Source organism: Mirounga angustirostris, unplaced genomic scaffold, assembly GCF_029215605.1.
Source record: "Mirounga angustirostris isolate CCGP_5_RB_7025 unplaced genomic scaffold, mMirAng1.0.hap1 SCAF_1, whole genome shotgun sequence".
Classification (NCBI taxonomy): Eukaryota; Metazoa; Chordata; class Mammalia; order Carnivora; family Phocidae; genus Mirounga; species Mirounga angustirostris.
The window spans coordinates 210853024-210878927 of record NW_026991709.1 but is presented as its reverse complement, the minus strand read 5'-3'; the positions used below and the strand labels follow the sequence as shown (position 1 = coordinate 210878927).

Genomic DNA, 25904 nt, shown 5'->3' with positions numbered 1-25904 from the left:
ACTTGAGGCTCAGAGGGTTTAAGTCTGTTCAAGTTGGCACAGCTGGTGAGTAGCAGCGCTGACTGCAACACCTGAGCCCTGGTCCACTCTGCTGGGTTCGCCCCAGCCCCTTCCTATTTCCTTTGGCTTCAGGAAACTTGTGTAAATGTAGAGAAGCCAGGGGGTCATGACTGTTGCTTTCCACCACTGTTGACTTCAACCCCATCTTTCCCTGATGCACCCCCTATGGGGCGAGAGCTCACTCCAACAGCTCCGGCTGGGTTTCTTAGTTGTCTGGTGCTACCATCCTCCTGTCACTCATCAGGGGCTCAAGATCTTCCCCATGATGAACTGGCCTTTTTATTCTTTGCTTGCAACTAGGTGTGTATAACTTTTTTGGACAGAAACCGAATTCAGGACTCACTTTCTGAGTGACCTCAGGCAAAGTCTCCCTATCTCCTTTTAAAGATTTTTATTTATTTCTTTGTCAGAGAGAGAGCACAAGCAGGGAGAGCGGCAGGCAGAGGGAGAAGCAGGCTCCCCGCTGTTCAAGGAGCCCCTTGTGGGACTGGATCCCAAGACCCTGGGATCATGACCTAAGCTGAAGGCAGACACTTTGCCGACTGAGCCACCCAGGCATCCCCCGTCTCCTTTTAGAAATTGAAAGCAAAATTATCAAGGAAGAATGCACTGAAGAGAATGTGACCTTTCACCTGAGAGCCAAAGGGGACAAGATGGAGATTGGGTGCTCCACCATCGAAGAATCTGAATCCACAGGTACAGACTTGCTCCTGAGAATCAAGGAGGGTGGTTATGGTGTATTCAATCAGCACACATTTATCAGTCAACTCATAGGTGCCAAGACTTGTGAGGGGATCAGTAAAGTGAGGTCCATGCCCTCAGGGAGTTTTCCATCCACTGGGGAAGTCAGATATTAAATAAATAAATACTCTCACAATAATGGAGCATCAAGACCTTTAGCATCCGGTAAAGTAGCCACTCAATAACCTTTTGTTATTGAGCACTTGAAATGTGGCCAGGTGGTGAGTGTAAAAATATACACTGGATTCCAAAGGCTTAGTATATAAAAAAAGAAGGATGGAAAAATCTCATTCATATTTTTATATTGATTATATGTTGAAATGGTAATATTTTGCATGTATTGAGTTAATATATCATTAAAATTAATTTTTACCTGCTTTTGACTTTTCTAAAAATGTGGCTACTAGAAAATTTAAAATTACCTAGGTGGTTCATGTTGTACTGCTAAGTGGACAGTGCTGGTCTGTATCAGGGATTGACAAACTTGTCTTGTAGAGGGCGGGTTTGTAAATGTTTTAGGCATTGAGGGCAATACAGTCCCTCACGATGCAAAGGTGTTCATACATGAATGTGTGTGGCTGTGTTGCAGTAACACTTTTACTTATACAAAAGAGGCAATGACCAGATTGGCCTGTGGGCCATTGTTTGGCCCCTCCTCAATCTATCTTCGGTCTGGAGGGCTCAGGGAGCAGGCCTGGGACATCCCTGAAGACCACCAACGTTGAAAGGGGAAGCCTACCAAGGAGATGGAGCAAGAATAACCATAAATGTGGGAGGCAAACTTATTTCCCACTGCTCAGTTTGATTGTCTCTTACAAATACAAATTAAAATTTATTTTTTAAATATAGCCAACATCTCTCCAGGTGGAAGCAACTCAGGTTTTTTTTTTTAATGGTTCTAGTGAGGGTCACCAATCTAGAAGTCCACTGGTTGCACTGGTGTTGCAATCCTCAGAGTGGGCCAGTGGAGGTACAGAGATGCACAGGATATTAAAGTGTGTATGTGTGTGTACATGTTGGGTCATCTGTAATCACTACTGAGCAAATGATTCCTTCTTTTTTTTTTTTTTTTTTTTTTTTTTTGCCTATGGGGGAAATCACAGGGACCACTGGGGTGGCTTTTGTCTCCTTTTCGGGGATGGAGTCTCTTTTAGATGAGAGCTTCTTCCAAGACCCTGAGACCCCTTTGGCCAACTCCCAGAGGAAGTTGAAGGTGAAGATGAATTCTCGTGTGGTACAGGGCATCATGACTGGAGAGAAGAAAGATGGCTTCTCTGACCCAATCATTTACATGCTGGAGCACATTGAGGTTTGTGAAGAGGTCCCTGCTGAGCCCCCATCTACCTACTGAGAATGCCCTATCCCCCAGTGGGCTTGACTTTCATTTTTGATAGGGACCCACGAAGGCAGCAAGCTCTCACAGTTTCTTGCAACTCAAGCTGATCCTCAAAATCCACCTTTAGAGAGGAGGGCTCTCCTCCTCTCTAAAGAATGTGTATTCTTCCATCCATCACTGGGCAAGATTGGGCTCAGATTAAGTGATGTTGATGCAGGAACATTTACAGGGACGTTATCTACATTGGCTATGACCAATTCAGTGTTAGAGGCAGATCTGGTATCTGAGATCTTTCTCTCCATCCTTGCACACTGAAATACCACATTTCCCTCCCAAACATACCTGCATCTTCCTGCCCCAAATGACTCTTGAAGTTGGTCGTACTGAATCCATTTGGAGGAGAGTCTCGGGTGACAAGAGCCTTTCCATTTTCAGCCAAAGCAGGAATTTGAGAGGCCTATCTGCGTTTCCTGGGACACCGATGTGGAGGGTGGTAGGTGGACGCCCTCTGGCTGTGTGGTCCTTGAAGCTTCTGAGACGCGTACTGTCTGCAGCTGTAATCGGATGGTGAACCTGGCCATCCTCATGGCTTCTGGGGAGCTCACGGTCAGTACTGATTCTCTGCGTTCTGGCTCCCCAAATCCAAGGGGAAAATACTGAGTAAACATCCATTGTGTGTCTCTCATGGCCTTGGGTATTGTGGGAGGGAGTTGGGGTGGGGACAGATGGGGTGTGCAATACCTCTGCCCTTGGAGAATTCAGGGTCTGGCTGGGAAGCCATGACATTCACGTATAAAATGAGAAGTGACCCTAAGCAGATGCTGGGACAATTATAATCACAGATCCCATTTACAGAGCACCTACTGTGTTGGACCCTTTATTTTAAGTTATGTGTTTTCAGGCCCTTTTACAGGATGGGGGCTGAGGCTCCGTAGCCCACCTACTTAGGAAACTCGAGATGAGACTCAAACCCAGGACAGTCTAGCTCCAGAGGACTCTGTCCACAAAACCATGTACATGGTGCAAGAAGTTGTGCTATGGGAATTCAGAAGTGTGTTGGTGAGAGCTAGCAATCAATCAGGGAGGGGATGGATGTGAAGTGAGCCTTGGTGAGTGGGTACAGACGTACAGAGCATGTATGTTTCCTGCACAGTTGTGAGCACTTTAAGTATTTTCATTGGATCCTCCTGCAACAACCATACAGGGTAGTTACTGTTAGGATCCTCTTTTAACAGACGAGGAAACAGAGGCTCAGAGCAGTTAAGTGTCTTGCCCAAGCTTATACAATAGGAACTGGCAGATCTCTAGTCCATCCTCTTAGCCACCACATCATAAAATCATAGGGAGTAGCTCGTGAGATGGTATCTTGTCACATCTTCAATACACAGAGGAACTCAAAAATTTAAAATTGATTGTGAATAAAAATAATTGTGAATAAGGGAAGGACTCGGCTTGCCATTTCCACTCCCAGAAGTTGGGGCATCTCTGAACGCCTGTGTAACAGTCCTGGTTCAGGGCAGGAAATGGTAATCACTCTAGATATTTCAAGCAGGGAATGGGATGCTCACAAAATCATGGGAAGGGATGGAGGGGTTGAAGTCAGGGGCTGCCACTTGGGGTTTGGTTTCGAGATCACCCCTCTGCAGCTGTAATCCAGAGGTCAGAAACTGCTGCTGTCAGATCACCCCACATCCGTGCAATCAAAGAAGGGACAGCTGGAATGTGGAGCCCAGCCATAGCTTGCTCCTGTCTGCAGGAAGAAAACCAGTATCTGCCTCCATTCTGCCTTCGAAAACTTCTGTGCTTGCATCTCATTGGAGAACTTAAATGACATCCAGGACCCTAGCCCCAGGAGATTCTGGGAAATGTAGTTTATAGACATCCTGCTCTAGTACAACATGAAGTGGGGCACAGCACAGGAGTGGGAATGGGTGCTGACGGATTCCAAAGGATGATGCTGGACAATATCTAGTTCACTCTGAGTGTCAAAGGGAGAAAAGGTCTCTGAGTCCTTTCTGCCCCAGTCAGGAGTCTGAATAATTCTTTTTTCTGCCTGGAGGGAAGTCAGTCCCTCTCTGAGTGGAGTATCTCCTTCCTGACAGATGGAGTTCTCCCTGTACATCATTAGCCATGTGGGCATGATCATCTCCCTGATGTGTCTCATCTTGGCCATCGCCACCTTCCTGCTGTGTCGTGCCATTCGCAACCAAAACACATACCTCCACCTGCACCTCTGCATCTGCCTCTTCTTGGCCAAGACTCTCTTCATCATCGGTGTAGACAAGACTGACAACCAGGTCTCACATCCCTTAGACTGTGTCCTTACTCAGCCCCACCATCTCCACATCTGCCCCTGTTCATCCTACCCAACAACGTCTGTGCTAGTTCCCACCTCAGGGCCTTTGCATGTGCTATGCCCTCTTTTGATAATACTTGTTCCCAGTACTTCACCTGGTTGACTCCTTCTTGTGGTAGGTGTCAGTTTAAAATCATTTCCCTGATCGTGTTATATATTGTGGTAGTCCCTCCGATTACTGTTTAAACCATTGGTTCTTATTTTGGAGGATTCTGCTGCCTAGAGGACACTCAGTGATATCTAGAGACAGTATTGGTGGGGGTGCTGCTGGCATCTGGTGGAGACTAAGGACGCTGCCAAACACTGTACAATACACAGGACAGATCCAGTGACAGAAAATAATCTGGCAATAGTGTTACAAATGTCAATAATGTTACAGCTGTGAAACTCTATTCCTTATCAGTCTTTGTTGCTTTCCTTCCCAGCATTTATTTGAAACCATATTGATTATTTGTTGTTCTACTTGTTGTGTATCTGCCCCCCCCACTAGGCGATGAGCCCCATGAGAGCAAGAACTTTGGCCAATTTACCCCCATAACTATACCAGAAACATAGTAGGCTCCCAGGATTTTTCCACTAGGAGCACTAGTGACATTTTGTCTGGGGTGATCATTCTTTGTGCAGAACACCCCCCCCCCCCCCGCCACCACTGTGGAATGTTTAGCTTTCCAGAACTCAGTGCTGGTAGCACATGTCACTCCCACCATTTGACCGGGAGTGAGCAAACTTTTTCTGTAAAGAGGCAGATATAAATATTTTCGGCTTTGCAGATCCTAGGGCTCTGTCACAAACACTCAACTTTGCTGTTTTAGCATGAAAACAGCCATAGAAAAATATAGAAATGGATGTGGCCATGTGCCAATGAAACATTATTTACAAAACAGAAAGCCAGCCCAGTGACTACAGTTTGATGACCCCCACACTCAATATCTTCAAACATCCTCTGAGGTAGGGTGATCAACTATCCATTCTTTTCAAAACTCTCCCAGTTTTAACACTGAAAGTCACATGTCCTAGGAAAAACCAGTCCCAGGCAAACCAGGACAATGGGTCCCCCTACCAAAGGGATGATAGCAACCTGCAGGGAAGAATATCTCTATAAAGGTTTGTGGAATGAATGAATGGGCTGTGGTTGAAGAACTCCAAATCAAAGTTACCCCCACTATTGTCTGAACCTGCTTCTTGGGTTGGGGTGGGGGGTAGGAGGATCCTGAGTGTGCATGTTTCTCCTCTCCAGTTGGGCTGCGCCATCATTGCAGGCTTCCTGCACTACCTTTTTCTCGCCTGCTTCTTCTGGATGCTGGTAGAGGCTGTGATGCTCTTCCTTATGGTCAGGAACCTGAAAGTGGTGAATTACTTCAGCTCTCACAACATCAAGATATGGTACCTCTGTGCCTTTGGCTACGGGCTCCCAGTGCTGGTGGTGGCTGTCTCTGCCAGTGTGCAGCCACAAGGTTATGGGATGCATAATCGGTAAGTGATACCCTTCTCTCTCCCTGAAGAGCCTGCTTCCAGGGTTTATGATGATATTTACATGAACAACAAGAAGAGCAATAACAGTAGCAGTAATTGTGTCTACCATTTATTGAGCTCTTTATGTTTTGTCGGTCTCAGGGCTGCCAGGTACAGTAGCACAGGATGTGCACTGCACAAATCCAGGAGCCACTGTTTCCACTACGGTATAGATGAATGGTGGTGGTGTAAACAATGGACTTGGTTGTAAATTTTAAAATCATGGATTCTGGAGCCAGCCTACTTGGGTTTGAATCCTTGCTCTACCACCTTCTAGCTGTGCTGCCTTGGGCAAGTTACTTATGCTTCCATTTCCTCATCCATACAATAGGGGCTGACAGCAATGCCTACATCATAGTGTTGTGAGGGTTAAAGGAGTTATTATCTGCAAAACATTTAGAACAGTCTCTGGCACAGAGTAAAGCATTATACGTGCCATCATCATCATCATCACCACTGTCTGTTTTAAAGCAAGTTTTGTTTATCACATGGTTCGTGTGAGAGGATTTTGGGTAGTGTATTGGTGAGAATAATTTAAAAATATTTTTGTATTTATCTTATAGGACATTAGGAAAAAATTGCCAGCATATCAACCAAACTCGTGGTATCATAGACATGATTCCATTGTATAAGTAAAAAAAAGTGAGTCAACTTTGAAAATCAGGTAAATGACAGGATAAGCAGTATGTGGCTAGGGCAGAGACTGTAACTCACTGCATCATGTCATGTAATTCTATGATCCTTGTGATAGTGGTGCTGTTCTAATTTACAGATGAGGAAAGCCAGGCTTTCTTGCCATGACAGTGAGAAAGGGGCTGTGTGAGGACATGAATCTGGGTCTTTCCAATCCCAGGGCCTGTGTTCATCACCCTGTGTCGTAGGCACTGCTGAGCTGTGGTTAGGGAAATAAATATCCAGGTTTCCTCCCTGCCTACTACTGATGGTTTGTGTTTCAGGTGAGGTCATGAGATACTAGGTGAGGGAAAGGAATCTGTAGGAAGTGAGCACTCATCAAACCTAAATCCTGCGAACTTTACAAACATGTATTATCTCCGGTACTTCTCAACAGAAATCCTCTGTGCAAGGACTAAGAGTCTCCATTGTGTACAGTGCAAATAGTGTCCCCTGGATTTGTGCAGTGTACAACCTGTGCTGCTGCACATGATGGTACATAAAGTAACCGCTTAATGAATGGTAGCTTCAGAGGAAACTGAGGCTCAGCACAGTTGCAGAACTTGTCCTGGGCCACGTAGCTAGGAAGTGTCCAAACTGAATTCAGATCTGTCTTGTCAGGAGATGGTGGTGACAATGCAAGGTCACCATGATGAAGTGTCCAATGTTGGTGTGGGTAATATAAGCACTGACAAAGACCAGAGAAGGATGATAGCCTATGGGAGTGGGAAAGTTCATGGAAGGCTTCCTGGAGGAGGCAGAATTTGAATGAGTCTTGAAAGCTCTACTGAAATGTACATAGGCAAATAGAAAAGGGGATGGCAACATAGGTGAGGGCAATACCTTCCCAAAGGAGGGCTAAAGGTCTGTTTGGAGAACAGATGGATTGGGCTGAAAGAAGGGGAAACTGGGGGAGGGCCATGGAATTTAGAGAGTACCTTCCAGGTGGTGAGAACCACAGAAAGTTTGGAAGAGAGGAATAGTATGACAAGGATTTGAGATGACCTTCGGAAGAAGCACTAGGCGTGGGGAAGAGAAGGAGCGAATATGGGGTGCAGGTGTGCAGGTATGGCTGCAGGTAACAGGCTCCATCCCAGTGGGTACCTCTGGGAAACTGTGTAGGGCATGTACCTCTGATATCCCACCCAAGGGGGCATATTTGTCCACCATCTCCCTCCCAGCAGCCTTTGGTTGAGGGCTGCTCCTGGTGAACTAATCCTGAGAGCTTTCAGTCTGATGCCTCCAGCCAGAAATGCAGAAGCTGATAAGGGAATTGGCCAGTTTTTACTGAAGTGGTTGTTCCTGAAAGAACAGGGACAGCATCTTCTGTGCATTTTACATCTTTTCATTACTACTACTTGGAGACTCCTGTTCCAGGGAGAGAATGCCTGGCTAGCCAAACTTGATTATTTTCCTTCTCTTGTGGGGGGAGGCACACTTTTGCTAAAGGAATATTGGGGTGCTGTTACTAAACGTGGTGGAATGGTTGTCAGATGGTGAAAACAACAAATTCCTAGAGACATGATGGAAAGAGGCAATGAATTCTCTCTTCCTTCTCTCCCTCCATTCTTCCCTCCCTCCCTCCCTTCATTTCTTTTAAGAAATAATTATGGAATGCCTCATCCATGCCAGACTTTGCACTGAGTGCTGGGTATTCAGAGATGAACAAAAGTTCAAGGTCTAAATTCTCATATAGCTCATACTCTTGTAGGGAGTGAAGGACAGTTTGCAAGGAAACAAACACCACCATAATTTATGATACCAATAGATGCTATAAAAAAGAAAAGCAACAAGCTCTGCTAGAGATGGACTAGGGGTAGGGGTGGTCAGAAGTGGCTTTTCAGAGAAGGTGACATTTGAGCTGAGATTTGAAGGAGCAGGTATGCCAGTGAAGAGGTCTGAATAGAGGAAGGGGTTACAAAGATTATGAATTGAGGATGAGCTCTATGCAGGGTATCAAGTGAATGCTTCAGGAACATTTACCCAGGAGGAAGGTCTGAAAGAAGACTTGCTGTGGCCCAGAGAAAACTGAGCTGTAACCTGCCCCATCACGAGAATTTTCATCTCAGGGTCAGCTCCCTATACTCTCCTCCACTAGTGCATTTTTTGGAGTGTGAGTAACTGTAGGGTTAAGACTGAGACAAGCTCTGACTCCTATTTCTCTCCATAGCTGCTGGCTGAATACAGAGACAGGGTTCATCTGGAGTTTCCTGGGGCCAGTCTGCACCATCATCATGGTAAGCAAATTGCTTGGCACAGTGTGTCCTGGAGCAGGAACAAGGAGACCCCAGGGATCAGGAAGTATCAGTGGAAGTTGCGCAAGCCAAGATCACTTATTTCTCTCAAACATTCTGCCTTCTGATCCCTGGTTCTTTTTTTTTTTTTTTAATTTTATTTATTTATTTGACAGAGAGACACAGCGAGAGAGGGAACACAAGCAGGGGGAGTGGGAGAGGGAGAAGCAGGCTTCCTGCTGAGTGGGGAGCCCGATGTGGGGCTCGATCTCAGGACCCTGGGACCATGACCTGAGCGGAAAGCAGACTCCTAACGACTGAGCCACCCAGGCGCCCCTGATCCCTGGTTCTTGAGATTTCCAAGTTAGAGTGTAATTTCTTTGACTTGTGATTTTTTTTTTCTCTGCCAACATGCAAATCCTCTGGAAGGGACCACAGTCTTATCTGTCTTTTGTGTTTCAGTAGGAATGGGTCTATTAGGATAGCCACTGAATGGAAAAAAAAAGGGAGAAAGAAATTAAGAGTATTTAGTGGTCAGGGAGAAGAAGAAAACAGTGGGACGGAAGCAGAGGGAAGCCTAGAGTTGTTTTCGTTTTTGTTTTTAGCTTTATCGGGGTATAACTGACAAATAAAAAATGTATATATTTAAGGTGTACAACTTGATGTTTTGACTTATGTATACGTCATGAAATAATCACCACAATCAACCCAATGAACATATCCATCACCTCGCATAGTTACTGTTTTTCTTTCTTTTCTTTTCCTTTTTTTTTTTTTCGTGGTGAGATCACTTAAGATCTACCCTTTTAGCAAATTTCAATTATACAATACAGTATTGTTAACTATAGTCACCATGCTGTACGTGAGATCTCTAGAAATTATTCACCTTGCGTAACTGAAACTTTGTGATCTTGGAGTAACATCCTCCCCCAGCCCCAGCACCCACTGTTCTACTCTCTGGGAACGTGGGGGTGTTGTGTGCCATCTCCTTGCCTCCTTACCTCCAACCCAGATTCAACAGTCCTGCAAGATGATGTTTCTTTTGACTGTCACTCATGGTGGCTTTTTTCCTTGTGTCACTTGTAACTGTTAATTGTGAGCTCCTATCTGACTGATTTAAATCTTGGGAATTCTTGAGAATGTATTCCTCCAGAGGGGTTTTGCTCTGACTTCTGTAAGATTTGGGAGAGGGGCATGTATTAGTTTCCTAGGGCTGCCAAACAAAGTATCACAAACAGGGTGGCTTAGAACAACAGAATTTTATTATCTCACAGCTCTGGAGGCTAGAAGTATAAAATCGAGGGGTCAGTAGGGCCATGTCCCCTCTGAAGGCTCAAGGGAATGATCCATTCCAGTTTTCTATCCAAGAAGACTGGTAACCTCAGGAGTTTCTTGGCTTGTAGATGTTTGGCTTCTCTCTGTGCATGACTGTCTCTGTGTCCAAATTTCCCTGTTTTATAAGGTCATGTGGGATTAGGGCCCAACCTATGACCTCGTTTTAATTTGATCACCTCTGGTAAAGACCCTAACTCCAAATAAGATCACATTCCTAGGTCCTGGGGGTTAGGTCTTCAACAATTCAACCCAAACAGGGCACCAATCTTAATTCTAACTTTCCACATGCATCCAGTGAAAATAAGTGGTGATCACCCAGATGAGAACCAGCAAAGCATATTTATTGCTATAGTAAGGGAGTCAGCCACCATCACTTGCACTTTGCAGAGACTCAAAAGCAGGCAGAGGAGTAGGATAAAAAAGGGGTAAAAAAGGGAAGGCTTCAGGTGTGCCCCGATCAGAGGCTGTAGGCATCAGTACCCTAGAGGCAAGCTAACTCAAAGCAGGGTATCCTATGTGAATGCTTAGGAGAGCATATTGGCTTTTTCCCTTTGGTCCTAAGTTGGAAGTGAGGGCAGAAATTAGGGAAGCTGTCAGTTACCAATCAAGAGGTGGTTGTTTAGGGTTGACTGCTTCCTGGAGTGGTTACTGCAGACTATGGGTTTTTACAGGGGGTCTGGCCATTGTCCATTTGTATATCCAATCTCTCAGTCTTTTCTGCTTGACTTTGTAGATCAACTCCATCCTCCTGACTTGGACGTTGTGTGTCCTGAGGCAGAAGCTTTCCAGCGTCAATGCTGAAGTCTCAACGCTCAAAGACACCAGGTGCAGACCCTCCTTCCTTTTCTCTTCTTTTCAAGTCTCCTTAATTCTTCCCACAAACATTCACTGAGTACCTTTTGTATGCCTGGTCCTGTGCCCAGGACAGAACCGCACAGTGTCTAGATCTGGGGTCTCAAATGCCAGGTCTGCCACTTATAAGCTGTGTGACCATGAGCAAGTTACATAACCTCTCTGAAACTGTTTCCTCATCTGTATACTGGGGATATTAACATTGCCCACTTTATTTGGCTTATGAAGCAGTAACACAGTTACTAGGGAGAGTGTTTCCTATATTGAAACTATTAATACATTTTCTAATTCATCTACTGTGCATAATAATATGTGCGTATTTACAAAAACAGACTCATGCTATCTATTTTTATAACCATTTTTCTCTTAATAATGTCATGAATATTTTTCAATTTAACTAGACATTCTTTAACAATATCTTCTTTTTTTATAAAACATTTCAGTGTAAGAACGCAGCACAACTTACTTAAATCATGCCTTATTCGTGGACATTCAAGTTGTTTCTGATTTCTTGGGGTGGGGAGAGCTATTATAAGCAATGCAGTCTTGAATACCCTTGTAGATAGATCTTTTTCCACATCTGTGGTTATTGAATCATAACAGTAGGCATGAAACTGCCCGAGTCAATGGCAGGCTGGATTGTCCCACTTTTAGTATATATTGAAAATTATTTTCCAGAAAATTTGTTTCCATTTGCAAGAGTGCTTGTTTACCTACAGCTTTGCTGACACTGCGATTTATCATTTTTGTGTCATTTTGATGATTTAATAGGTGAAAGATACTATCTTATTATTTTAGTTTTGTATATATTATTTTATCTTACAGATGTGGGACATCCTCATACTTTTATAGGCCATTTGTGTTTCTTAACTTCATCACTCAACTACTCTTTTTTTAAAAAAGATCTTATTTATTTATTTGAGAGAGAAAGCACAAGTGGGGGGGAGGGGCAAAGGGAGAGGAAGAAGCAGACTCCCTGCTGAGCAGGGAGCCTGATGAGAGACAGAGGCTTGATCTCAGCACCCTGAGATCATAACCTGAGCCAAAAGCAGCCACTTAACTGATTGAGCCACCCAAGCACCCCTCAACTAATCTTCATCTTAAGAACCTACCAAAGTCAGACATTGTCTAGGTTTTATTGTCAGGAACCTTATGATGTCCTTTACTTGTTTTCCTGTCAGTATCCAATCCCTCTTCCATCTTAAATAATTTTTTCTAAAAATTATTTTTAAAAAGTTGATGCAAAAAGTGTAAAACAAAGTTAATACATGCAATGGTAAGAAAAATTAAGCAATGAAAAAGGGAACACATGGAAAGTAATTCCTTCTCTCTTCCCTGACTCCCAGGTCCCCAGATCTCTCCCACCTTAAGCAACAATTATCACTTGAATTGAGCTTCCTTCCAGAATATTCTATACCTACACATCAACCTTCTATTACATACATGATAGGATACTATACATATTCTGAACTTTGGTTTTTTTCCACATAATATGTAGCTGATTTCATATCAATACTTATGGCTAAAAACAACTAACAAAAATGTTTTTGTGCTAGACACTTTGTAAGCATCCTTAGAGTTTTGTTATCTCATTTAATCTGTAGAACAAGTAATATCACCCTGTAAGGAATTGTATTATTGTCCGTATATCAATTTGAGGAAACTGAGGCACAGTTTCCACAGGTACCCAGAGCCTGTACCCTCACCCCCTATAGTATATGGTCTCTCTCATCTCATTTTAAAAAATGGTTTTATGGGACACCTGCCTGGCTCAGTCGGTGAAGCATGCAACTCTTGATCTCAGGGTTGTGAATTCGAGCCCCATGTTGAGTACAGAGATTACTTAAAAATAAAATCTTTTAAAAATGGTTTTATTATTTGCTTTTATTTATTTTATTTTTCTTGTGAAAGCAAGAGCACTGAAAATCAGTTTTTCACATTTATGTCCACTTTGGAGTTCCATTCAGTCTATGAATTGGCTCAGCTTTTAGTCTCTATAGATTTGCCTATTCTGGACATTTCCTATGAATTGAACCATATACTGTGTATCCTTCTGTGACTGGCATCTCTCACTGACATAATGTCTTCAGGGTTCATCCACGTTGTAGCAGATGTCAGTGCTTTATTCCTTCTTATGGCTAAATAATAATCCAGGGTATGAATGGACCATATTTTGTTTATCTGTTCATCAATAGATGGACCCTGGGTTGTTTTAGTTGCAGGGGGGATGGGGAATGAATGCTTAATAGGTGTGGGGTTTCTTTTTGGGTGATAAAAATGTCTTAGAACTGGCTGGTGATGATATTTGTACAGCATCGTGAATGTGCCAAATGCCACTGAATTGCACACTTTAAATGGTTAAAATGGTGAGTTTTATATTATGTGAGTTTTTCTTCAATTAAAAAAAGTGTCCTGGGCACCTGGGTGGCTCAGTTGGTTAAGCCACTGCCTTCGGCTCAGGTCATGATCCTGGAGTCCCGGGATCGAGTCCCACATCGGGCTCCCTGCTTGGCGGGGAGTCTGCTTCTCCCTCTGACCCTCCCCCCTCTCATGTGCTTTCTCTCTCTCATTCTCTCTCTCTCAAATAAATAAATAAAATCCTTAAAAAAAAGTGTCCTTATATTTCATACTATGACATCACCATTCATTTAACGTGTCCCCGGTTCTTGACCTGTAGGTCCTTCGAGCATTTTCATCACTATCAACACTATTACATTAAATATATGTGTCCACACATCCTTGTGCCATGTTATCTGTAGGCCAACTGCCTTTTAAATGCCAACGGGACTCGATGTCCCTGCCTCGGGGCTTGGAGACTCCACTGCACATTTATTCCCACCAAGGTGGCAGGTGAGTGGTGGGAGCACAGTCCATGAGGACAACAGCCACTGCCCAGAATTTTACCCTCTCCAAATCTTCTCCCCTAGGTTACTGACATTCAAGGCCTTTGCCCAGCTCTTCATCTTGGGGTGCTCCTGGGTGTTGGGCATTTTCCAGATTGGACCCATGGCTAGTATCATGGCCTACCTGTTCACTATCATCAACAGCCTGCAGGGGACCTTCATCTTCGTCATTCACTGTCTGCTCAACCGCCAGGTACATAGCAGTTGCCCTTCCCAGCCCCATCCTTCCGGGGAACATGCCTGTGTTGGCCCACATCTAGGAATAATTCATCCTCTTGTGATGTGTCTCTTCCTCCAGGTACGGGAAGAATACAGGGGATGGATTACCAGGAAGATCAAACCCAGTTCCGAGTCCCAGACTTCAGGGATGTTACTGTCCTCTGTCCCCTCCACTTATAAAACGGTAAGAGACTGTGTTTTATGTGGTTTCTTCTGTTCAAATGGAACCACTGCTTCTTAGCAACACCAGATGCCACTGTGCACCGTGTATCTACTGTGAGCTAAGTGTGTCTATGTATATTAGCACATTTGATAAAGTGCGGTGTTCAAGAGTTGGGTTGGGGTTCAGGAGCCAGGCTTCGTGGTCTTAAATCCCAGCTTAGCCCCTTAGTAGCTGTGTGAGCTAAACAAGATAAAATCATGACTCATACAGATATAATATGAGCATACATTAAAGATTTTATTCTACTCATTAATCAGTGAGGGAGTGAGGTGGATATTAAACTGGCTCAAGAGAGAATATACAGAACAGACATATATATTATGTAACATAAATATACTGTATTATGTAACATGTATCATATATATCTCATATATTGTATACATTATATACAAATTATGTAATGTCTTATATATTTTGTATAAATTATATATAGTATATATTATATATGTATTATGTAATACATACATATGTCTGTACTTTGCATTCTTTTCTGAGCCAGTTATAACATCTGCTAGGTTCCCTTGTTGATAATTTTATAAAATTATTTTTTAAAATTATATATTTTAATTTTAAAATATTTAATTTAATTATATAAAATTTTATAAAATTATTTTTTAAAATTAAAATTTTATAAAATTATCAACAAAATATATAATTATATATAACATATATAATTATACATATAATTATAAAGTTATATATTATATAATTATTATATAATTATACCTAATACATAAAATTTCATATTATATATTTAAAATGAATTAAAATATATATTAACATATGAATTATATGAATTATACTACACATATATAATTTCAGAGACATTCAGAGACATGAATGTGCAAATGGAGGCAAAACTGATTTTTCCACATAATTTTGCATTGCTATCATCGCTATTTAAAATTTACAGAGTTGTATTTAAATTCAGTTAACCAAGTTATAGTACATCACTAGTTTTTGATATAATATTCAATGATTCATTAGTTGAATATAACACCTAGTGCTCATCATATTTAAATAAATAAATAAATAAATAAAAATTAAAGAGTAAAATTTACAGAGTTGTAAAACTTTCTCTACACAATTGCTCTTCCATCCCCTATTAGAATATTCCAAACACAAGTAACTAAGATTCAGTGGCTTAATTAACAGGAAATTATTCTTTTCTTTCTTTCTTTTTTTTTGCAAGAATAGAAGCTCAGAGTTAGGTGTTGCTGGTATTGGTTCTGTTGCTCAGGGATGTTGTAAAGGATCTAGGTTTTCCCTACTTTTCCAATCTACTAACAACATGTTGACTTCATCAAACAATTTTCATGGTTGCAAGATGGCTGCCATAGCTCCAGACATCATGACCATGTTGAAGGCAAGAAGAGGGATGGGGCAGAAGTGGCAAACACTTTCTCCCTTTCACAGGAAACAAAAGCTTTCCCAGAAATCCCTCAGTGGATTTCCCTTTCACTTAGTTGGTCAGAACTGTATCACATGATGACACATAGTTACAAAGGAATTTGACAAAACAAGTATTTGGCTTCTTTGCTTCTAGAGTGGAAGCTATCAGTGGTGAAGAGGTTGAGAACAGCTTTCAAGTTTGCCATTAGTGCCTGCCGCACTAGAGACCGTCACTGTTAACATTTTAATGTTTATCCTTCTGGTGTTTGTTGCCATATTTCTCTCTCTGTATTCATAAGACCCCTAGAATCACATTTGTACTAATCCTGCTGATTCTAATTCTGATTTCTCTCTCACAGGGTTAAAGTTCTTTCTTACTTTCAAATATGCTATGAAGCAACATTTGAGGAAAGCAGGTACCTGCAGGAGCCTACTCTGAAATCTCTTCACAGCTTGATGCACAGATGCAGGATCCTGCTAGCCCCAGAACTCTCTGGAAAACAAGAATTTCTGTTCAAGATGAAAAGTTCATCTTCCGTGTTCTGCTCTTTGAGTTTCTAGACTTTTGTGGAAGTAACAGATCCCAGGGCAATAGCATGAACAAGGTTACCTGGCTACCATTTTGGTTTCTCCTAAGTTCATTGGTGCACGGCAGCAAGCGTTCCTCTCCAGCACTATCCTGCGCCTGACACAGAGCAGCCCTTAATAAATGATTTGTCATATGACTGACTGACTTACCCTTTGACAAAGCCTCCTCCTGCTTTTAAAGAAATGGTCAGTAAAACAGTAATGGTGACCCCAGGGGATGAATAAAACCCACAGACCTATAGGCTACTTTTGCACAAACACTTAAAACAGTTATGTTGGTGAGTAGGAGTGCTGGATGGAGCAGAATCCCAGCATTTCATGGAGGGTTGCAGTGCTTGATGACAATACCCTTTGGAAAGTGTTTTGGTTTCCTGGGACCTTTCAGCAAACCAACATCTCTCTTCCTTCCAGGAACTTCCTTAGGACTTGGCTAGGATTCACACTGCTCACAAAGTTATCACCATCCCACCTGGCCCTCCATCCTGCATAATATCTTGATTGCCAGGGAGAGTAGAGGGAGATGAAACTTTTTAAAATGTAGATATCCTGGGGCGCCTGGTTAGCTCAGTCGTTAAGTGTCTGCCTTCAGCTCGGGTCATGATCCCAGGGTCCTGGGATCGAGCCCTGCATCGGGCTCCCTGCTCCGCGGGAAGCCTGCTTCTCCCTCTCCCACTCCCCCTGCTTGTGTTCTCTCTCTCACTGTGTCTCTGTCAAATAAATAAATAAAATCTTTTTAAAAATGTAGATGTCCTCTGTGCTCGCTTTGGCTGCACATATACTAAAATTGGAACAATAAAATGTATATATGCTCCCTTCCAAGGCCACTCTGATACCTCCCTACTCAAAGTGTGGTCTGTGGACCAGAAGCATCAGCATCACCTTGTTAGGAAAGCAGGATCTCAGGCCCCACCCCATATTGGCTGAACCAGAACTTGAATTTTAATGGGAGCCCCAGGGGATTTGTGCTGTACACATGAATGAATGTTCTAGAATATTCTGGAATATCCTTCTGCTTGCCATGCTGATAGCAGAGCTTGTCTTTAAAACCAGAAAGGAAAATATCTTCTTGACTTTTGGACTTTGCATCTGCCATTCCCTCTTCCTAGGATACCTTTCCTCAAAATCTGACTAATTTCTACCTTTTCTTGAGTCTCAGTCATCACTTCCACCAGGGAGAATTCTTTGAATCTCCTCAAGTAGACTAGATGTCACTTTGTGTGTCCCTAGGGCTTCATGCTTTCTAACCCTGTATTATAACTTCTCTTTTTCTTAGGCATCTCCAGCCTAGACTGTGAGCTCTATAAGTACAGGGAATTATATCTAGGAGATTCTCCATAAATGTGTTGAATGAATGAGTAAATGAATGATTACTCTCCATTCTGAGGACGAGGAAACCGAGGCCCAGAGAGGTTAGGTAACTTTCCCAGCCTCACACAGCTGTAGGTGGCTGAGGTAGGCTGTGAACTCTTGACCACAGAGCTCCTCTTCCAGACCCTGTGTCTTTCTCCTTCTCTTCCTTTGACCCCAGGAATTCTTAGTTTGGGGATACAGAGGAAAGACAAAATATTTACTTTGAGTCAACTTACCACTGAAGATTCAATTAGCTCAGTAATGATCCTGGATTAGACAATTTAATAACATTAAACTTGGCTGATGGAGGCTCAGTCTCTATTATTTGTGGCAGCCACAGCTTGAGAGGGAAGCTGACCCATGAGTTCATTTATGACAGGTTGGTCTTCAGTGTTTTGTTTGTCCAGAGAGTTCAATACAGAGGCCGTAGTTCTAAGGGATAGTGAAGCAAGAGATGGCACGGTTCCTACCCATCAGCAGTTGTGGTAGATTGATTGCATCAGTGGCCTCAGGAGGTGGCCTCCATCTCTCTACACCCCTTCCCTATCACTCTGTGACTCTTACTGCTCTCACTCAGGCTTGGCCTTGAGTCTTGCTTTGGTCAACAGAATGACTCAAAGACAGAGGGTTTCACAACTGGGTGTGCATTCTTTCTTGCCTTTACAAGATCAGTTTTACTTGCTCTTGCCTCCCTGCCTCCACCCTGAGAACATATCCAGCTAACCTGCGGGAGGGGTGTGAGAAACATGGAGGACAGCTACGTCATCCCATTATACCAGCTGAGGCTGTCCTCAATCAGCCAACTAGCCGACCTGTAGCTGACTGCAGTCAGGTGAGCAAGCCCAACTAAGAGTGCAGACCTGCTAAACCAACTCAGAGACTCAGGAGTAGCAATCAAGTATCATTGTTTTAAGGCACTGAGTTTCAAGAGTAGTTTGCTATGAAGTATTATTTGTGGCAATTACTAACTGATATAGTAACCAATGGATTATCAACATTTTGTATTTAATTGCAACAGTTTGGAATATACAAAAAGAAGGATTGGGGTCTTCATTTCCTCTTAGCTATCAGGATCTATAAATCTGTAACGCTTAAACTTCTTCCTGATAGAAGACTTACACAAAAGCTTGTCTTTACGACAGTGTTACACGTTGATCAAAAATAATGTTGTCCTTCAGGGGGCAGAATATCAGAGCTGTTAGTCACACCTGCCTACACGTAAAGGGAAAACCAGAATGTGACAATGCCATATATATATATATATATATATTTATATATATATTATATTATATAAATATACATATTTATAGACATATAGGATATATATAATTTATTTTAATATATAATATATATTATATATAAAAATATATATATTTAAAGGGACATATGCTCTTATTTTTTATTTATTTTTAATTTTTTTAGAGAGAGAGAAAGTGGGGGGAGGGGCAGAGGGAGAGAGAATCTTTTTTTTTTTATTCTTATGTTAATCCCCATACATTACATCATTAGTTTTAGATGTAGTGTTCCATGATTCATTGTTTGTGCATAACACCCAGTGCTCCATGCAGAATGGGCCCTCCTCAATACCCACCACCAGGCTAACCCATCCTCCCGCCCCCCTCCCCTCTAGAACCCTCAGTTTGTTTTTCAGAGTCCATCGTCGGGAGAGAGAGAATCTTAAGCAGGCTTCACACTCACCACAGAGCCTGACTCAGGGCTCAATCTCATGACCCTGAGATCATGACATCAGCTGAAACCAAGAGTCAGATGCTTTAACTGACTGAGCCACCCACACACCCAGAAACTCTATATTTCTAAGGTAAGTAAAAACTGTGGCCTCCACAACAAGAATTTTTCTTACCATAAACATCAAGCTACCTTTGGTAGAGTCCTTTACCACCGTCACCTCCAGTGCCTCCACTAGAGAGAGAAAAGGACTCAGAATAAAAACTGCATCGTTCTCCAATCCCATAAATATAAAGATCCATTCATTCAAGAAATATTTGTTGACCACCTACAATGTGCTTCCCCCAGAACATTAAAATAATTGAAACAATATTGAAAAATTGAAGTTAAGGATATTAGAACTGAAAACATTTCAAATTAAAATGTCTTATTTTTCCCCCAAACCAGAATTTATTAAAATTTTACTTTCTTGGTTTTAATGGAAGTAAACTCAATCAATAATATTTTCAAAATCAAGTTCTAGGAAAAAATTAGCTATTAAAAAGTACATTGAGAAAGTGTATGTAAGGGTGCACATTTTTCTTTTCTGCCACGGGCAAAAAATGGTGACCTGGCCTAGCAAGGGATATTTTGGATGTTCGGTTTATCATGGGTTTTCTTGCATTGACTTTTGATGTTTTGAAATGTTGCATTGACACAGTGTTTATCTTGATTACTCAAGGGATTGTCTCCTTTTCTATTGTGCCTGAGGTGGGTGCTTCCTTCTCCTCACCCTTGTGCTGGCCCTGATCATGACCATTTGGGGGCAGATTTACAGCTAGTTTTTAGGAAATGGGACAACATTCTTGTCATCCCTTGTCTAAAAGCACTTAGTTATAACACTCTGTTAGTCACACCTGCCTACACGTAAAGGGAAAACCAGAATGTGACAATGCCAGATGTCTCATGCCCACCTGAGAACGATCTAGAACAGGTATACCTATGCTATCCTGAAATACGTATTTTTTTTTTGCGTTTGTCACATTGTGAATATCTTTTTAACTCATTAAACCTTTTGAAACTTTTTTTGTTTTGTTTCGTTTTGACGGTTGCATGGTGGTCTGTGGTATACACGTGTCATAATGTATTTAATCTGAGTTGCATCATCTCCAACTTTTCAGTATAAACAATGCTGTAAGGGGGCGCCTGGGTGGCTCAGTTGGTTAAGTGACTGCCTTCAGCTCAGGTCATGATCCCAGGGTCCTGGGATCAAGTCCCGCATCGGGCTCCCTGCTCTGTGGGGAGCCTGCTTCTCCCTCTCCCACTCCCCCTGCTTGTGTTCCCTCTCTCACTGTGTCTCTCTCTGTCAAATAAATAAATAAAATCTTTAAAAAAAAAAAAAACAATGCTGTAAGGAATATCTTTGAGTTAAATTTCAAGCACTCTACTATTTAAATGCTTTTGAGACAAGTTATAGGTTGTGAGTGGGAAGAAGTTTGTATGTCTTCCTTAATGCATGGTTGAAGAAACACATAACTGTACCAAAACCATTGAAGTTTTCCCAAACTACCAAAAAAATAAGCCATCAGAAATAGTAATTTGAAGTTTACTTAAGGTGTACTCAAGAGAAGCTTTCCATCATCGGTTCTGAGTCATCTGGTCACCTCCTTGCCTTAACATTCCATTCTGTTGTGCCTAAAGCTATCAATCTTTTATTTGTAATACTCAGCATGTTGGATTATAATCAGATGTTCACGTGTTTTGTCTCATTTGTCTCCGTATGCCTATGACCAGCAGAAGACTGGGCTCGCAGATGGACTCTATAGTGTTTGTGGAATGAATGCATCAAGAAAGCGTTAGGACAGTGTTCTGATATTCTGCCCCCTGAGGGACAAGCTCTCCTGGTTTTCCAAATCATGTCCTGCTCTTGCCCAGCGACTGAAACAAACAGGCCCCTTGCCCATTTCCAAGAACTACTCCATGATAACTCCATTACAAACACTACTATTTCTTTTTTAAAAAAAATTTTTTAAAGATTTTATTTATTTATTTCAGAGAGAGAGAATGAGAGAGAGCACACGAGAGGGGGGAGGGTCAGAGGGAGAAGCAGACTCCCTGCCGAGCAAGGAGCCTGATGCGGGACTCGATCCCAGGACTCCAGGATCATGACCTGAGCCGAAGGCAGTCGCCCAACCGACTGAGCCACCCAGGCGCCCCCAAACACTACTATTTCTAAAACGACAATGGGTGACTTAGGGATTTTGGTGCCCATGACTTATTGATGGAATGCTCTGAGAAAAGAGAAAGTGAGGGAAGCAGGATGTGGTAGGAGAAGGATGTGGGTTCAGCCAGATCCCACGGTGAGCTCTGATGCCTGGATTGCACCTCAGCATCGGTCCCCCTTTGAGGCGGGGTGACCAGCCTTTCATACCCCTGTGTCAGTCAGTTATTGGCTGTGTGCTGCCTTGTGGTGGTGGGAACCTTCAGCTCCTGTTCAGCTGAGGCCAATCTGGAGAAGGGACAGCTGGTCCAAAAAGGAACTTAATGACAGACATCAACAATATTGACTACTTTGCCCCATCCCCATGACTGCCAAATACGAAAAAGAAAGTTGTATTAATCACGTAGATACTTGGTCACAGCACATTGTAATGCGATTTTGAGCTGCATTTTAAAATGTTTGTTTCAAAGGATGCTCCTTAGACATTCCAATAAAACCTTCCTCTTACTTAATGATCTTAGGGATTGTTTACCATTATCATTTGGCTTTATTGAGCCTGGAATGTAATGGTGTTTATATTTCCAAATAGACCTTTAATCAAGTGCTTTCATCTTTAAAAAATATGACAATCTTCAGGAGGAGACATTTCTAATGCTTATCCTGGGAGGGGGATGCCTTCTCTTTGAAATCCTATAATGTACAATGTGTGAGAGAACTTGCCACTTTTCTCCCTGAATGTTCCATCACTTTATAATCAGTATTAATCTTTGTAATGTCTCATTTCTGTGACCTTACTTCATGAATAATTCCTAAATTTGATAAAATTATCCACCGTGTGTGACTTGAAACCCTCAAGCTGCATCTGCCTTTGCTACAAATGTGGGCTTGCTCAATTTACGTATCTAGCTTTTTTTTTTTTTTTTTCCCGTATCTAGCTTTTTGACCACAGGATCTCAGATTATGTTTCTTCCTCTTCTCTACTTCTCAGAAAACCCCTCCTCAGGAGTTTGTGGGGGCGGCTGAAATGGCCTCTGGTCTCTGCTCTGGATGTATTTCTCCCATCTTGCCAAGTCTTATCAATTATAATTTCTTACTCCTTGTCCATGCTGAAATTTTCTCAAGAGCATTACATATAATTCTGAAACCTCCTCAGCTTGTCCTGTGATTTTATTTCTGTATAAAATAAAAAGAAAATTTAGAAAGCTTCAGTTATAAAATTTGAGGAATTAATTTATATTTTTTGCATGAATTATAACGCGTCCTGCTCTCCCCACACATTGTGATCACTACATGATCACCATAAAGGTAAAACCAAAGGCCAAAGTTGTCTGGATTTTATGGAAAATAAGGTCCAACAAAATCCACTGGGTAAGGAATATGAGTTTGCCAAAATCCAAACAGGTCAACCCTGTTCCCTGTTTCAACTTGAATGGGACCAGTGATTTCTTTATTTCTTTATGTTTTATTAAGATTAAAGTCACATAACATAAAATTCACCATTTCAACCATTTTAAAAGTGTACAGTTCAAAGGCTTTTAGAACAGTCAGAATGATCAGGCACCTGGGTGGCTCAGTCGGTTGAGCGTCTGGCTCTTGATTTCGGCTCAGGTCATGATCTCAGGGTCACGGGATGGAGCCCTGCATCAGACTCCATCCTCCGTGGGGAGGCTCCTTGACTCCGCACAGTTGAAAATCTATGCATATCTTTTGACTCCTCAAAAACTTAACTATTAACAGCCTATTGTTGACTGGAAGCCTTACTGATAAACAATTATCACATATTTTGTATGTTATATACATTATAGACTGCATTCCTACAGTTAAGTAAGCTAGAGAAAAGAAAACATTAAGAAAATCATAAGGAAAATCCATTTATAGTACTGGACAGTATTTGTTTATATATAAAAATCCATGTGTAAGTAGACCCATGTAGTTCAAACCCAGGTTGTTCAAGGTTCAACTATATATTCTAAGGGAATGGTTCAGTAGATTTCCAGGAGACCAGGTGCTGACTAGTCCTGGTTTTAGTGTTAAGTCTAGACTGCCATTCTGATAGGGCATAAACACTGGGCTCTGCTTGGTTCTTGTGTCTCTTTTCTGCAGGGTAGAGCACCTTCACCATATTTTCCATTTCCAGCCAATGCTTTTATAGAGTACCACCATTTCAAAGTGTGGGAAGTTTGCTGAGAAACAGCTGTTTTTTGTTTTGTGGGTTTTTTTTTTTTTTTAGAGGGAGAGGGAGAGCACTCAAGCTGCAAAGGTGGTGGGGAGGGGCAGAGGCAGAGAGAGAATCTCAAGGAGACTGTGCTCAGCATGGATCCAGTGGCAGGGCTCATCTCAGGACCCTGAGATCATGACCTGAGCCAAAATCAAGAGTCAGATGCTCAACCAACTGAGCCACCCAGGTGCCCTATAGAAACAACTGTTTTTAAATGACAAGGAAAAAGGGGCACCTGGCTGCTCAGTTGGTAGAGCATGTGACTCTTAATCTCAGGGTCGTGAGTTTGAGTTCCACGTTGGGCACGGAGCGTACTATAAAAAAAAACAACTAAAAAATTTTAAAAAGTAGGGGCACCTGGGTGGTTCAGTCACTTGAACATTGGACTCTTGGTTTCTGCTCAGGTCGTGATCTCAGGGTTGCAAGATGGGGCCCCACGTGGACTCTGCACTCAGTGTGGTGTCTGCTGGAGATCCTCTTCTTCTCCCTCTGCCCTTCCCCCACTCACCCTCTCTCTCTCTCCAATAAATAAACAAATAAAATATTTAAAAATCTGTTTTAAAAAATAGCAGTAGTTAAATGACAGGCAAAAGAGGAAGGGGCATTTGTGTTTTGTGTTTCAAGTCCACATGTCAGTAAAGGATGATATTTCCTTCTTTTCTTGAAATGTGGTTTCCTCTTGCATGACAGTTAAGAAGAAAAGCTTGGCTTCTGGTTAGAATGGGTAGAACCAGTGTAAGCGCCAGGGTGTGTTTTGGATGGCAGCTTGGTGAGAAGCAGGTGGCTCTGCCAAAGGAATTAAATGAAGAGGGTTTAACAAAGAGACTATTTATACAGGTGTGGGGAAGTAAAGGGGGCTCTGAACCCAATTCTAGTGTGTGAGTGAGGTTTTTTTCTCACCACCAAGTGAGACTCCAACACCAGCTGGGTGCTCTACAATTCAACTCCATCGTGATACTATCTACCTGGAACTAGCATAGTGTCAGATTCCTTAGGTGAAATGGCTCAGTCCCACAAGACTGCCCTCACCCCACCTCTGAAGCCTGAAAAACCCAGGTGGTCCCCATTTCCCCTTGAAGTTTGATTAATTTGTGAGGCTCACAGAACACAGAGAAACATTTTAATTACTAGATTACTGGTTTGTTATGAAAGGATATGACTCAGGAGCAGCCAGATGGAAGGGATGCACAGGGCAAAGTGTGGGGAAGGGGCTCGGGGCTCCTCCGCCCTCTGCAGGTGCACCACCCTCCCCAAATCTCCACATGTCACCAACCTGGACGCTCCCTGTACACCATACTTTTGGGTTTTACACAGGCATGTTTGATCAAATCATTGTCCATTGGTGATTGAAGGCAATCTCAACCCTTCCTCCCTCCTAGGAAGTCAGGGGTGGGACAGAAAGTTCCAACCCTCCATTTGTGGTTGGTTTCCCCTGGCAACCAACCCCCATCCTTAGGTGCTTTCCAAAAGTTACCTCTTTAACATAAACCCAGTTGTGGTGAAAAGGGGCTTGTTACCCATTTCAGTGTCTTGTGATACTGTCCTTCAATGTCACAAGAGACCAAATATTATAACAAAAGATGCTCCTATTGTTCTTATTGCTCAGGAAATTCCAAGGGTTTTAGGAGCTCTGTGCCAGAGCAGGATGAATGCCAAACATATATTTCTTATTATAAATCACAATATCACAGCAGAGCTAAGGGAAACCAAGAAAGGATGGGGAGAGGGGAGGGAGGGAGTAGCAACAGGGGGTAGCTCTTATCAGTCCTTATCTTAAAGGGGCAAGGGGATGGAACAGGTATAGGAACCTGGAAAATGCCTTGCCTGTGACAGAAGAATCTAACCACTGCCCAAATGTGCAGTCCCTGCAGGGAAGGAGGAGCTTGGAAAATGAATATCCCCATCTCTCTCTCCTCCAACTTTATTCCTTCCTTCTACAGCTACTGTTGGTCAAAAAAGGTTGGAAGACAGAGCACAAGAGAAGCCTGATAATGCAGTCCATACAGGACAACCTCCTTGTGCACAGA

General features: G+C 42.4%; 1 protein-coding gene across 1 annotated transcript in view; it reads left to right on the top strand.

Moving 5' to 3' along the window:
- Positions 1 to 17280, top strand: part of ADGRE1 (adhesion G protein-coupled receptor E1) — a 57710-nt gene extending 40430 nt beyond the window's left edge. The window contains exons 13-22 of the mRNA XM_064572259.1: positions 637 to 756; positions 1905 to 2110; positions 2573 to 2743; positions 4240 to 4434; positions 5731 to 5966; positions 8848 to 8914; positions 10980 to 11071; positions 14026 to 14194; positions 14300 to 14404; positions 16195 to 17280. Of these exons, the coding sequence (XP_064428329.1) occupies positions 637 to 756; positions 1905 to 2110; positions 2573 to 2743; positions 4240 to 4434; positions 5731 to 5966; positions 8848 to 8914; positions 10980 to 11071; positions 14026 to 14194; positions 14300 to 14404; positions 16195 to 16200 (1367 nt within the window). The 3' untranslated portion in view covers positions 16201 to 17280. The remainder of the gene's footprint in view (positions 1 to 636; positions 757 to 1904; positions 2111 to 2572; positions 2744 to 4239; positions 4435 to 5730; positions 5967 to 8847; positions 8915 to 10979; positions 11072 to 14025; positions 14195 to 14299; positions 14405 to 16194) is intronic.
- The last annotated feature ends 8624 nt before the right edge of the window (positions 17281 to 25904 follow it).